Below are 14,823 nucleotides of genomic sequence, written 5' to 3'. Positions count from 1 at the left end.
GCAGCAGTGCGAGGCATGACCTGGGTTGACTGGAAACCAGAGATACTGCTGACCCCAGCGCTCAGGGATCACCAAACACTGCTGCTCTGTGCCTCAGGGGGTTATCAAACACCACACAGGGCACCCGAGCCTGCACTTCCGTCTAGAGGTCCTGGCACCTGTGTTCCCTGGGATAAAGCTGTGTCATGCCCAGTGTGGCAAAGAAGAGGGGAGTGTGGCTCCTGAGGGAGCTTCTGGAGAGGCCAGGGCTCAAGTAATGCTGGCAGTGCCAGGAATACAGGCATTGCTCTGCCCCAGCCACTCTGGGGCAGCATCTCTTACCTTGTGTCAGCAAACCAATGAAGTAAGGGAAGCACCCAACCTACCTGTCCTCACTCCCAGTCACTTACTCAGTCTTTTCAGGAAGGAGACCGTGTCCTGGTAGCCCTGGATATAAAAGCGGTCCATGGCCTGCGGGGGGAGGTGGCAGTCAGGGCAGCTGGGCTGCTGCAGGGGGCTCGTGGCTCTGGCTACCTGGAGGAGCAGCTCACCTCACGTGTGGGAAGCTGAAAAACGTGCTGTAAGCGGCAGATGTTCATTTTTGAGATCTGTAAGATAGAGTCAGCGAGCTGGAAGGTCAAGAAGGCAGCTGGGCCGTCCTTGGGGCAGATGTCGTATTCTCCGGCGAAGGCAGAGATGGTGATGGTGGTGCGGGACACAAAGTCGGCTGTCCACACGGCCACCTCGCCGTCCACGTAGCGCTAGGAGGCAAAACAGGGAGCCCTGAGCCTTCCCCTGGGCAGAGAGAGCAGTGCTGTTCACACGGGCAAACACGTGGGGCTTGTTCCCCAGCCAGGCCCACAGCAGCCTGAGGTTCTGGGGCTGCAGAGATCCCCTTCCAGGCAACTGCCCCAGCCGCTGCTCCCCTGCTCCAGGTCCACACCCTGATCCTCCCTTCCAGCCAAAGAACTGCTGCAATGGAAGCGGGAGGAAGGTGCAGCAGAAGGCAGCTGAGGCAACCCCAGGGACAGGGGAAGACGGACAGTTCTGTGAGAAGCTGGGTCCTGTCCTGCAGTGAGGTCAGATTTTGGGGCCCTGTTCTTCCCTCTGCAGACACTGTGGGAACACAGCCTCGAGCTATGCTGGTGGCAAAGCCAGGTGGAAACATCCTTAATGCCACCACTGGAGAAAGGCCAGAGGCTGGAGGGGCCCTGGGCCGGAGCTGGGACAGGGTCTCCAGCCCACAGCGCTACTCACCACCCCACGGTACGTTGGAGGGCAAAACCCAAAATACAGCGGGATGAAGCAGCTGCACGTCACGGCCTGTGGGTGAGACAGGAAGGACAGAGGTGAGCGAAGAGCCACGGAAACTGCTGCCTTTGGGAGTGGTGGCTCATCTGTGAATGCCAAAACAGGGGCCCCCAGCTGGGTTCTTGGGCACCACTGACCAACGTGCACCAGACCATGGCTGATACCCGCAGCCAGGGCAGAGACGTAGGAAGGGAAGCTGTGAGATGCCTCAATGTGCTCCCTGCCTGTTCAGGATAACTCAGAGAGCAATCAAAAGGGCTGATTTGTAAAAACTATTTCAGCTTGCCTGGATTCAGAGGGTGGCCAGGACAGAAATGGTGGCATGGACCTCAATGGACCAGGGCCTGTTAGGATAAGACATGAGGTGATGGTTTATAACTACAAGGGGGGAGATTTAGATACTGGGAAGAAATTTTTTACCGTGAGGGTGGTGAGGCCCTGGCACAGGGTGCCCAGAGAAGCTGTGGCTGCCCCTGGATCCCTGGCAGTGTCCAAGGCCAGGTTGGACGGGGCTTGAGACCAACCGGGGACAGTGGGAGGTGTCCCTGCCCATGGCAAGGGTGGCACTGGATGAGCTTTAAGGTCCCTTGCAACCCAAACCATTCTGTGATTCTGTGCTGTGGGACATGGCCGGGCAGCAAACGTCACACAGCTCCTCCCTCACGGGGTGCCTGTGGCTGCTCCCACCTGAATCAGCTCCTCCTTCGAGGCAAACTCGGACACTGTCACAGTTCTCCAGTCGTGCACGCGGGTGAGGACAATGTGCAGCTTCCCAGACACCAGCTCGTGGGCATTTGGAGGCAGGATTTTGCGTAAGGCACCCCTTAAGATTCTAAGTATCCTTCCTCCAGGGATAAAACCCCAGAGAGAGGTTTTCAGACCACTAAGGACATACTCTTTCATCTCATCTGAAGCAAAGCAAAGCAAAGCAATCATTCTATATCCCTTACATTGTTCTTTATGTACAAATCTGTGTTATTTAGGCACTTTCTGAGCTGCACTTCCACCTGGCAAAGGGGTATTTTATCCTGCTGCTAAATGCTCATATAGAGCCATTGTTTTCATTAGGGTGGAAGCTCCCATGAGTGGACCCAAATTTTCCAGGCACTTTCAATATTGCAGGAGGTAGAAGTATTCTGCTTTCTTTTCCCATTTCTCTCTATTTTCTCCACAAGACATCTTAAAAGCTTTTGGACATAGGAGAGAAAATTAACAGGAAGCCTTTGTATAACATTTCCTCCTGTTTCCTCTATGCCCTGCTCATGTGTTTTCTTTCCCCTCTTTGTTTTGGGACTCTCCCAGCAATCCCAAATGCCTTATTAGGGAGAGCACCTCTGCTTCTTTTCTTAGATATGCTTGCCATTAATTCAAGTTAATAAGATGCAATGCCTATATCTACTCTGTTTTCTCTGTTTTCCACTCTTCAAGAAGCCAATAAAGCAAAACCCTGAGGAATTAACCATGGAGAATGAAACAAAAATCTTTTGCAACTCCAAAACTCCCAGCTATTCCATCTCTTTAGGCACAAAATAAACAGAAGTGTGTAGCCCTTACCCACATCACATCCACACAATCCAGCTGTAGCTATAACTGATCCTGAAGATGATCCATAGATCCTGTATGCGGATTTCATTATGTCAGGAGACAAGTCCTGCAAAGCGGATAACACTCCAGCTTCGTATATAACCAAGAAACTACAGCCTCTAAACAGTATAGAGTAAGGTCTTCCCTCTTTTCCACTTATTTTCAGCATCTCTGCAAACTCCAAGAGCCCCAACGACAAGAAAACAGCTGCCCAACAGCTTCAATGGGTTTTCCAGAGCCAGCCAACCCTCAGCTGTGGTTCTCTTTCCAACCACACTCTCACTGTCTTATATCCCTCTGTTTGACATAAACCTCTGAGCCAAACGTCCAGTGGAACAGCAGCAGTGGGCAGAAGTGGATGATGTGATGTCCTAATGCTCATTAAAATAAGATTATTGCATTGCAGAGTGTCTGAGCTGAGCCCTGAGCTGCTGGGCAGCCCCAGGCGAAGGGCACAGCCACATGTCACACTCAGGTGTTGGTGGAGCAGCCCAGGGGGGTCCGGTGGGCCCCAGGACTGAGTCTTTGCGAGGGGAAAGCTGCTTCCCAAAGTGGTGAACTGCTTCACCGACACCCTGGAGTTCCAGAACAAAATTCCAGCCTCTTGGGCAGTAGGAATCAGCAAATATTCCCTGGTACAAAAGAGTCTTGCAAGATGCTGCTCAGAACTCTCTTGCCCCATTTGTAACAGGTTGCCAAAGCCCATCCCAGGGAGTGGAGAAGGTGATTGGGTTACTAAAGAAATCACAACCCAAGTTGTTTTCTTTGTTTCACAATTTCAGGGCTTGAGTTTGCTTACAAAGGGGTAAAAATTCAGAGTCCGAGAAGCAGCTCGTGGTTTCACCTTCTTCCTACATGGCTGAGGTTTCAGTAGAGCCACAGGTCAATAAAGAAGGAAAGAAGGAGGCAAAAAGTCTGACAAACACAGGGATTTATTGGTTATCCACGGAGAAATGCAAAGCCTTCTTAGCTTTGCAGCTGGGTGAGACATTGGGAAGCTGCAAGTGGGAAAAGCAGCACTGAGCTCTGGGCGAGACAGAGGCGAGTGGCCAGAACAAACAATAACAGCTTGGACACTCCTCTTCTGATGTTCATGGAAATCTACCCGACATCTTCAGGTAAAATGCTCCCAAAGCCACCCAGGAGATGCTTCTCTCCCTCTTGCAGTGTGCCAGGGGAAGTGCTGGAGGAATTTGGATGCAGCCCTGATCTCCGTGAGGGGGCTGCAAAACAGCCCTGAGGATGAGCGAGCAGCTGTGCTGGACATGCTGGGGCTGACAGGGCTGTGGGCTCCAACCCATCAGGCCAGGGTTAATCCAGCCCCAATTCCACACGGGAGCAGTGTCCGCCACCACCCAGGAGCCAAGGCACTGAGCTCCTTGCACACACCCTGCAGATGCTAATGCTGAGCAGCAACATAAAACTGAAGACTCGAGACAAGAGGAATAAATAGATCCCATGCCTCATCAAGAGGAGAAATGCACTGGAAATAATTTTCCATCTACTCTTCAGTGCAAGGATGCCCTAAGAATTAACTGCAATGAGAAGAGTCAACTTCAGAAGCAGCTTCTGGTGCAGGAGGGAAGTGGCATTTAGAATCCACAGGTGAGGCACACTTAAGCTCTTGAGCTGAAGGAAAACCTTTATGCCCAACTCCATGTTACCCAATCTTGCAGCACCAAGAAGTAAACAGTGTTTATTGTGGAAAAACAGAGGGAAGCCAAGACTCTGCCTGCTTGTTCCCTCCTAACAGATAGCGCCACATCTCCCTGGCTTTCAAACCCTTGGACTGTCTCTGGTGTCTTTCAAAAGGAGCAAGGAGTTAGAAAACATTAAGTTGGTGGGGTTTGTGTCAGAGTGAGGTACCCAGAGCTCCAAATAGGTGGGGCTTGGAAAGAAGAAATCCAGGTGATCTGAGTAGGAGTGACCCAGGTGGCACAAACAGTGGTTGGGAAATGCTGCTGTGGAAATGCAGAAGCTGTTTCTTGGCCCCTCTCTGCCCTGCCCCAGGATGGGACACAGGCTGTGTGTGTCCCTGAGTGATGCCCTGAGTTTTAAGCCTGTTGTTTTACCAGGCCAAACACCCTTGTGGCATTTGGCATTTCTCCATCACCGGGTCAGAAACTGCTGCGAGCTGAGGGACCCTGCTCATCTGTCCCTCATTTCTTCATCCCAGCTTTGGGGACAAAGCCAAGCTTGGCCTTGGGCAAAGAGACCATCCAGACTTTAAAGCTCCATTAGCCAAATGAAACAAAGGAATTTGTGTGCCTGATAATACAGGGCAATAGCCAAATAGGATCTTTCTTCCTACAGGATTAAAATGAACCAGGAGCCCCCTCAGCTGCTCAGCCAGGACACAGCAGGAACAGGCTGGCACATGCCAGGAGGTTCTCTCACTTCTCCAAGGTGGAATATTTTAGCAGAGCTGACACCAGACCATTTCCCTCACACATCTGCCACAATGACAAAGCTGTGACCTTGGGGCTGCCCCGTTCTGGGAGTGCAGTGTGTTCCTAACCCACATACATTTCTGATGTGCAAATCCTTTCAAGAGAAAGACTTTGAGGAATTCGTTTCTCTGGGACAATGAATCACTCCAAAACCCAACGTGCAGCTGTCAGACTTCAAGCACTGGCACAGACCTCGACAAACAGTTCCATGGGCACTGAGGAGCTGGTGCTGTGCGGGCAGGATCACCAGCTGGGCGCTGTGGATGTGCTGCTGCCCTCACAGATCCACTGCATGGCCAGCAATATCATCTCCTGCACCTGAGAAAAACAGGAAAAGCCATGTCCTGAACATTTTTTTCACACAGCCACAGCTTCATTCCCCTTAGACAGTGTCTCGCTGCTCAAAATGCACCTCCCTGGCTGAAGGAGCTTTAGCCGGGCAGGGTTCAGGGCAAAAGGCAGCAGTCAGGAGGGGCTGAGCTCATGCAAGCTGCACACAGAGCCCTCTCCAAAATTTCCTGCTCCAGCCATACTTGTAGCAGTGCCCAACACTAATCTAAAAGCCCCAGGACAACTGAAAAGATCCCTGCAGGACCAGGAAGAATTTGGAACCCTGACACTGCTGATGCAAAAGGCACTTGGAAAAAAAGCTGCTGGCTGCAAGATGGTGAGGTGGGGAGGCCTTGTGGATGCCAGGAAAGCAAAGGTCCTGGGAGATTTCCAGGACAGGGGCAGAATATCCCTCTCAGGGTCAGCAGGGATTACCTTAGGCTGTATTCTCTGTCACAATTCCTGGAACAAGAGGGTGCTTTGGCTTCACATTTTCCTCAGCAGGACTGTCCCAACACCAAAGGATTCACCAGTCCTGCTTCCCCACACACCAGCCTACCCTCAGTGCCTCCTGCTCCCGTGGGTAATTGGAAACAACCTCTGATGCTGCAGGGTCCAAAACAGGGAATCTGACCATCCCCTACAGCTACAGCAGGGGGAGAAAAAAGGATCGAGGGGGAGAAAGACACCAATGTAGAAAGCCAAAATAGCAGCTCTATTTTGGGTTGAAATCTTCTCATGTAAGAGTCTAATCTTAGCAAAAATCAGTGTTTGTTTCTCCCTCACCTTCATGGAAGCTGAATTTTATTATTTGTGTCTAAACAGTCTGTGATTAATCAAGGAGTTTCCATGGCACCTCCCCAGTTTTGTGCACTGGCACGGGAGCGGAATAAAGGAGTGGCTCTGGCAGTGGTCTGAACTTGCCCGTGCTGGAGCCTTGCTCACTTGTGTGCGCTCACCTGCACCCCTCAGCTGTGCCCCTCAGCTGCCTCTTGGCTGCTCAACGTTTCATCACGTCCCAGTCGCTTCCTCCTCAGCAGGAAGGGCTGACACTGGCTTGGAGAGCACATTCCCATCCCTGCCCTCCTACCAGGACACAGATTTCAGCAGAGTTGACCACGTGAGCAACGTTTTTGCCGCTGATGTCACTGACAACCTTTATTCTAAGTAGGAAAGAAAAGAGTGGGAATGACCCACCCTGGACCTTGCCTCACTAATTGGTATTTCTGTGGCTTTGGCAGCTCCCAGAACGTGCCCCAACACACTTATAGTTCCTTCTATCGGGAGCGTGGCACACAAACCTCCAGCCTATCCTACATTCAGCATTAACGAGAGAAACCTTTTCCCTGTTCCTGTGACAAACACCTCATCCAGGGACATGAGGTGATGATGTCACTGCCCAGGACAGCCCGTGAGCTGCCCTGATGGTGATGGTGATGACACACTGACTCCACCGTGACTTCACCCGGCCTTGGAGCAGCACCTGGTGCTGCCAGCCAAGGGCAGGGCTCTGCAGGATAGACCTTCCTGCTCAGCTGCACCCGGGGGCGGAGAGGACCAGGAAACCTTTGAGCAGATCACCTCCAGCTGGAAGGAGTTCTGGCAGGCACAGCTTCATTTCAGGCCAGAAGAGATTCCTTAGCCTCACCAGACCCTTAGGATCACCCTCTTATAGCACTAAGACATGTCAGTAGTAGATAACAGAATCCCAGAATGGTTTGGCTTGGGAGAAACTTTAAAGCTTGTGCTGTTTCAGCCTTGCCATGGCAGGGACACCTTCACTATCCCAGGTTGCTCCAAGCCGCGTCCAACCTGGCCTTGAAATAATGACACACCAGAGCCAAGCGGGAGCCCTGTGGGATACAGGCACAGCTGGGAGTGCTGGATTACTTGGGAAAAAGAAAAAAGCTCAGCCTAGTTGATTTACACCCAAATGACAGCCTGGGAGTCTCCGGCGCAGGGGCTGCTGCTCGGCAGCGGCAGGATGATGCCCCTACAGAATTATGGAATCACAGAATCATGGAATGGTTCGGGCTGGAAGGGACCTTGAAGCTCATCTCATTCCACCTCCTGCCATGGGCACGGACACCTTCCACTAGACCAGGTTCCTTCAAGCCCCGTCCAGCCTGGCCTTGCTCCAGGCACTCCTGGTGAATCTATTCCCTGGATGAACCGCTATTCCCGGGTTTCAGGCGCTCCGGTCAGGGCCCGCGGGTCCCGGCGCTCTGAGGGGCGGCATTTCCCGCCCAGCCCGCCCCGCGCCAGGGGGCGGGGCCTCCTGCCCTCCCTCCTGCCCGTCGCCAACATGGCGGGCGCGGCCAGCGCCGGCTCTGCGCATGCGCTGTGGGAGCCTTTAGAAAGGCGGGAAGGGCTTGTTCATTTGAGGGGGAGGGGGAGTTTTGGTATTAATAAATATTTCTTTTGCGTTATGTTACATGCTCTCTGCACAGCCCAGACAGTATCTGAGGCAGATGATGAAGCCGCGCCTGTTGTCACTAACACCCACTATGTGCTGGTGCTCCCAAATCATGGAGGATTTAGACAATCCCAGACTTGTTTGGGTGGGAAGGGGCCTTAAAGCTCATCTCGTTCCACCTCGTGCCATGGGGTGAGGACAAGGGGATGTTTGAGCAGATCACTTCCAGCTGGAAGGCGTTTGGGCAGGCACGACTTCATTTCAGCCTAGAAGAGATTCCGTAGCCTACATGGACCCTCAGGATCACCCTGGTATACCAGTGAGACACATTAATAGTAGATCCCAGAATGGTCTGGGTTGGAAGGGACCTTAAAGTTCATCCTGTTCCACCGCTGCCATGGCAGGGACACATTCCACTGTCCCAGGTTCCTTCAAGCCCCATCCAGCCTGGCCTTGGACACTCCCAGGGATCCAGGGGCAGCCACAGCTGCTCTGGGCACCCTGTGCCAGGGCCTCAGCCCCCTCCCAGGGAAGGATTCCTTCCCAGTATCCCATCTAACCCTGCCCCCTGGCAGTGGGAAGCCATTGACCCTTGTCCTGTCTCTCCCTTTCCTGATGAGGGGTCCCTGTCCAGCTTCCCTGTAGCCCCTTCAGATCCTTGAAGGGGCTGTGAGGTCTCCACACAACCTTCTCTTCTCCAGGCTGAACGGCCCCAAGTTTCTCAGCCTGTTTCCACCGGGAAGGTGCTCCAGTCCCCTTAGAACTTTCTGGCCCATTTTGATGGATCCCGTTTGCATTGGATCCTGTCTGCTCCTGTCTTCCATGCATCCCAGATGGATTTACATCTCTCAACCACTGCAGCCAAAGCCAGGCTGCTCAAATCCAGCTGTTGCTGCCACAGGGCAAAGTGGAAGGCTCAGAGACAGCCAGCCCTCCCCAGGCAGGGACAATCAGCCCAGCATTTGCTTCTGCACCTCTGCTCCCTCCCACTTATCCAACAGCTCCTTCTCCAGGCTGCTGCAAGCACCATGCCCGCCTCCAGGCAGGAGGATATTACCATCTCAGTCAGCCTGGGGCAGTTACCCTATTGAAATGGGGATTAGAATCCCCCAAAGAAAATTCTCATCCAGGAATTGGACCTCCAAATCCATTAAATGCATCTGCAAACCTCAGCCACAAACAGTTTGAACTGCCCGGTGTATCCCACCTGCCCCATGTGGGGCTTGATCATAGAAAGTTGGTAAAACTTTGAGAACTTTAACAAAAAACAATCAGCAAGGAAGCCCCAAACTAAAATGGTCTCAGCACAGAACTCTGCTGCTCCAAAGCTGCAAGAAAGCAAGCAAATGAGCAAGAAAGAAGTATTTAACAATTCAGTATTGAAATCAGCTGGGTTTTGCTTTATTAACCCCTGATCTTTTCAAGCAAGCAGAGCTGGCGCCGTCTCCTCTTGGAGACATGAGCTTGGAGCTAATGGCAACAGGAGGCTTTGCCAGAGGCAATGGATAGAGGCAAAGTTTGGCATTGATTGGAATCATCTTGTGCAGGAGCTTGTTTCACCCCAAGGAAGCAAAGTGGGAACCCCAGCTGCACCCAGTGGGGATAGAACCAGCCTGCAATGTCTCCTCTAGGGGTGGACCATGGGAATCATCCGGGGCTGTGGCCCTGTCTGTGCTGTGGCATTGCTGTCACAGTCCATGTGCTCCTCAGGACAGGTCGGGCTCTGCCTTCAGGCTGGGTTCCAAGTTGCTCATTGCCTCTTTAGAGGGTAAACTGAGGCCAAAGGCAGCAGCGGAGTCACAAATGCTCTTCTGTGGCTGACCTGGCCCTAAAGGGAATAAAACCACACTGGTCAGTCTGACAGACACCTCTGGCAGTTCCTGTGGGACAAGCTGGATTCAGGTGCCTGGTCAGAGCTGCTTCCCTTCCTCCTGTTGTCTAAAGGGCAGCAGGTTTTGGTAGCCTCAAAATATTACCCTTGTACCCCTGTCCTGTTGCTCGTCTCATTCTGCTTTGAACTCAGCAGAAATGTGAAGCCTGAGGTGGATGGGATGAGAGTCTGGAGACAACCCAAGACAGCAGGAGCTCCCTCTGGAGCTGGATCCCTCTGCAGGTCTAGAGGGAAGAGTCCTTGAGTCTGATCCATGAAACGGAGCCCAACAAAGCCAAGCACGTGCCCAGTCCTGCCTGTGCCTCTGGCTGTTGGCTGCAGGTGCTTTATGCCAGACTCTGCCTCCAGTCTGGGTACTAAGGAGGGTGCAGTTCCTTGTGCAGTTGTCCTGCTGGGCACACGGATGAGAGGCAAGTCCATGTGGAGAACCTGCTAATCCAGCCTGAGCCTCGTGGGATTGCAGGCTCCAGACACTTGTCCTCTGGAAATATCACTTGTTCAAGAGATCAGGTACAAGTTGTTCACAAGTTTATCCCGCTGCTGCTTTGGTAGCATCAATGATATCCTAGCATTGCACAGACAAACAGTGAAAGAGCCTTTGCCTGGCCTTGATCAGTAGGGCTTTTCCTTCCCAGAACTGGAAAATCTGATGTGCTTCTCCTCTGGAGATCAAGAGCCTGGGCTCACCCCTTGGTTGCTCTCTGGCCTGACAAATGAGTCTGATTCCTCCCACAGGAGGAATTTTTCACCTGAGGCTGGTCAAAAATTTTGCAGCCCAGCTGCAAACCAGAGACAGAGATTCCTGATAGCCCAGAGCTGCCCAACATCCAAAGAAACCTCATGCCCACCGTGTTGCTTCCAAAAGCTCCACGAATGCTCAGACTGATGGAGCCTTTAAAAAAGCAACCAGGGAAGCAACTTCTACAGCCTAACACTGTGTTCTGCATTTCTTAGTGGGTCTAGAGTTGGTTTGTTTTCAAAGGAGATCTCTTTCTTGCTCCCATTTTATGTTTCCCAAGCTTTTCTGTTTAGGTCTGGAATGGTAACAATCCTATTCCTTCCCCTTTGTATTCCTCATTTGTTGTGGGCCTCCTAGATATAGCAGATTGTGTCTTTTTTCACTTTTAATTTAATTGATGTGGCTACATTTTAAATAATCCCCAGGTTGAAAAAGCTGTGTAATTTTTCCTAAGCTGATAAATTCTGAACTATTGAAAGACTCAGAAAGAAAAAGAAAATAAAGAGTAAAATTGAAAGAAACTTGGCATTTCAGCAGATGCTTCTTTGTATTTTTTAGTAACAACAAAGTGGAAACTGAAGCACTGAGGTTTCACAGGTTTTCCATGCAAAACTAAAAGGGGAGCGGGCGTTATTTTGCATAGGATTGCAGAAAACGCTAAGTTTTGGATTTAAACCTGCCTTGTGTTGCTTCAGAATGGCACAGGTAGAGGTTTACCTGCAGCTGGAATATGCTTTCCTTGCCCTAAGTCTTTCTGTGGCTGCAGCCAGAGTTCCTAAGAAGCCTGGATTTGGCTGGCACAGCAAAGGCAGCTTGAACCCTTGAGACACCCCTGCTGAAGGGATGCGTGGGCAGAACTGGTTATTACCTCACAAGGTGAGTAAATACGTGGCCTTCTCCATGGGAAGGGCTCCTTGTCCATGGAGCCCTTCTGACACAGCCAAAATGAAGTCCTCAGTCCTCAGCCAGATCGAGGGTGAGGGCTCAGTGTGAGGCCTCACTCGTAAGGCCTGAGCTGAGAGGGAACTTTCTCCCATTCCCGATGTTCTCACCTGCCTCAGAGCCTCTTTGGGCACTGACAGCCCTGGGCAAGTGTCACTTGGAAACGGATGGGGTAAAGCAAGTGCTGGTTCTTTACCTTCCTGAGGGTGGAGAAGGTGGTGTGGGCCTTCCTATTCGTATTCATCGGCTGCCTGGCCGATTCCTGGGTTCTCTTTGGTGTCATCCTCATGATCTGTGGCTCTGGAGTGCAGAACTCTCAGTTGTGGCTTCAGGTGCGGGGTCTCCTCACCTTTCTGACGTGATTCATTGGCCAAGGAAAGCGTGAAGCCCTCGAAGTAATTCACCTGGAAATCCCCTGGTGGGAAGAGAAGCCAGCTCTCACTGCTTGTTGCTCAACTGCCAGGTGTGCAGCAGTGCGAGGCATGACCTGGGTTGACTGGAAACCAGAGATACTGCTGACCCCAGCGCTCAGGGATCACCAAACACTGCTGCTCTGTGCCTCAGGGGGTTATCAAACACCACACAGGGCACCCGAGCCTGCACTTCCGTCTAGAGGTCCTGGCACCTGTGTTCCCTGGGATAAAGCTGTGTCATGCCCAGTGTGGCAGAGAAGAGGGGAGTGTGGCTCCTGAGGGAGCTTCTGGAGAGGCCAGGGCTCAAGTAATGCTGGCAGTGCCAGGAATACAGGCATTGCTCTGCCCCAGCCACTCTGGGGCAGCATCTCTTACCTTGTGTCAGCAAACCAATGAAGTAAGGGAAGCACCCAACCTACCTGTCCTCACTCCCAGTCACTTACTCAGTCTTTTCAGGAAGGAGACCGTGTCCTGGTAGCCCTGGATATAAAAGCGGTCCATGGCCTGCGGGGGGAGGTGGCAGTCAGGGCAGCTGGGCTGCTGCAGGGGGCTCGTGGCTCTGGCTACCTGGAGGAGCAGCTCACCTCACGTGTGGGAAGCTGAAAAACGTGCTGTAAGCGGCAGATGTTCATTTTTGAGATCTGTAAGATAGAGTCAGCGAGCTGGAAGGTCAAGAAGGCAGCTGGGCCGTCCTTGGGGCAGATGTCGTATTCTCCGGCGAAGGCAGAGATGGTGATGGTGGTGCGGGACACAAAGTCGGCTGTCCACACGGCCACCTCGCTGTCCACGTAGCGCTAGGAGGCAAAACAGGGAGCCCTGAGCCTTCCCCTGGGCAGAGAGAGCAGTGCTGTTCACACGGGCAAACACGTGGGGCTTGTTCCCCAGCCAGGCCCACAGCAGCCTGAGGTTCTGGGGCTGCAGAGATCCCCTTCCAGGCAACTGCCCCAGCCGCTGCTCCCCTGCTCCAGGTCCACACCCTGATCCTCCCTTCCAGCCAAAGAACTGCTGCAATGGAAGCGGGAGGAAGGTGCAGCAGAAGGCAGCTGAGGCAACCCCAGGGACAGGGGAAGACGGACAGTTCTGTGAGAAGCTGGGTCCTGTCCTGCAGTGAGGTCAGATTTTGGGGCCCTGTTCTTCCCTCTGCAGACACTGTGGGAACACAGCCTCGAGCTATGCTGGTGGCAAAGCCAGGTGGAAACATCCTTAATGCCACCACTGGAGAAAGGCCAGAGGCTGGAGGGGCCCTGGGCCGGAGCTGGGACAGGGTCTCCAGCCCACAGCGCTACTCACCACCCCACGGTACGTTGGAGGGCAAAACCCAAAATACAGCGGGATGAAGCAGCTGCACGTCACGGCCTGTGGGTGAGACAGGAAGGACAGAGGTGAGCGAAGAGCCACGGAAACTGCTGCCTTTGGGAGTGGTGGCTCATCTGTGAATGCCAAAACAGGGGCCCCCAGCTGGGTTCTTGGGCACCACTGACCAACGTGCACCAGACCATGGCTGATACCCGCAGCCAGGGCAGAGACGTAGGAAGGGAAGCTGTGAGATGCCTCAATGTGCTCCCTGCCTGTTCAGGATAACTCAGAAAGCAATCAAAAGGGCTGATTTGTAAAAACTATTTCAGCTTGCCTGGATTCAGAGGGTGGCCAGGACAGAAATGGTGGCATGGACCTCAATGGACCAGGGCCTGTTAGGATAAGACATGAGGTGATGGTTTATAACTACAAGGGGGGAGATTTAGATACTGGGAAGAAATTTTTTACCGTGAGGGTGGTGAGGCCCTGGCACAGGGTGCCCAGAGAAGCTGTGGCTGCCCCTGGATCCCTGGCAGGGTCCAAGGCCAGGCTGGACGGGGCTTGAGACCAACCGGGGACAGTGGGAGGTGTCCCTGCCCATGGCAAGGGTGGCACTGGATGAGCTTTAAGGTCCCTTGCAACCCAAACCATTCTGTGATTCTGTGCTGTGGGACACGGCCGGGCAGCAAACGTCACACAGCTCCTCCCTCACGGGGTGCCTGTGGCTGCTCCCACCTGAATCAGCTCCTCCTTCGACGCAAACTCGGACACTGTCACAGTTCTCCAGTCGTGCACGCGGGTGAGGACAATGTGCAGCTTCCCAGACACCAGCTCGTGGGCATTTGGAGGCAGGAATTTGCGTAAGGCACCCCTTAAGATTCTAAGTATCCTTCCTCCGGGGCAAAAACCCCAGAGAGAGGTTTTCAGACCACTAAGGACATACTCCTTCATCTCATCTGAAGCAAAGCAAAGCAAAGCAATCATTCTATATCCCTTACATTGTTCTTTATGTACAAATCTGTGTTATTTAGGCACTTTCTGAGCTGCACTTCCACCTGGCAAAGGGGTATTTTATCCTGCTGCTAAATGCTCATATAGAGCCATTGTTTTCATTAGGGTGGAAGCTCTCATGAGTGGACCCAAATTTTCCAGGCACTTTCAATATTGCAGGAGGTAGAAGTATTCTGCTTTCTTTTCCCATTTCTCTCCATTTTCTCCACAAGACATCTTAAAAGCTTTTGGACATAGGAGAGAAAATTAACAGGAAGCCTTTGTATAACATTTCCTCCTGTTTCCTCTATGCCCTGCTCATGTGTTTTCTTTCCCCTCTTTGTTTTGGGACTCTCCCAGCAATCCCAAATGCCTTATTAGGGAGAGCACCTCTGCTTCTTTTCTTAGATATGCTTGCCATTAATTCAAGTTAATAAGATGCAATGCCTATATCTACTCTGTTTTCTCTGTTTTCCACTCTT

General features: G+C 52.4%; 1 protein-coding gene across 1 annotated transcript; it reads right to left on the bottom strand.

Annotated features, from left to right (window-relative positions):
- Positions 1-11,450: 11,450 nt before the first annotated feature.
- Positions 11,451-14,302, bottom strand: LOC116455556 (patatin-like phospholipase domain-containing protein 1). Its single transcript, XM_032133523.1, has 5 exons — positions 14,087-14,302; positions 13,346-13,411; positions 12,640-12,849; positions 12,499-12,559; positions 11,451-12,057 (listed from the first exon to the last, which is right to left on the bottom strand). Exons 1-5 carry the CDS (start codon positions 14,300-14,302, stop codon positions 11,873-11,875), a joined length of 738 nt encoding a protein of 245 aa, XP_031989414.1. The 3' UTR covers positions 11,451-11,872.
- Between the last annotated feature and the right edge of the window lie 521 nt (positions 14,303-14,823).

This window comes from Corvus moneduloides, chromosome 24 (genome assembly GCF_009650955.1).
Source record: "Corvus moneduloides isolate bCorMon1 chromosome 24, bCorMon1.pri, whole genome shotgun sequence".
NCBI classification, from domain to species: Eukaryota; Metazoa; Chordata; class Aves; order Passeriformes; family Corvidae; genus Corvus; species Corvus moneduloides.
This window is presented reverse-complemented; position numbering and strand designations above follow the sequence as displayed.

What these genes read in the sequence shown, in the direction of transcription:
- LOC116455556 (XM_032133523.1), bottom strand. Translation starts at nt 14,302, where the DNA reads ATGAAGGAGTATGTCCTTAGTGGTCTGAAAACCTCTCTCTGGGGTTTT. An exon ending in CGAAGGAGGAGCTGATTCAG is followed by an intron (nt 13,412 to 14,086) that starts GTGGGAGCAGCC and finishes TCTCACCCACAG; the next exon opens with GCCGTGACGTGCAGCTGCTT. An exon ending in CTCCTTCCTGAAAAGACTGA is followed by an intron (nt 12,058 to 12,498) that starts GTAAGTGACTGG and finishes TCTTCCCACCAG; the next exon opens with GGGATTTCCAGGTGAATTAC.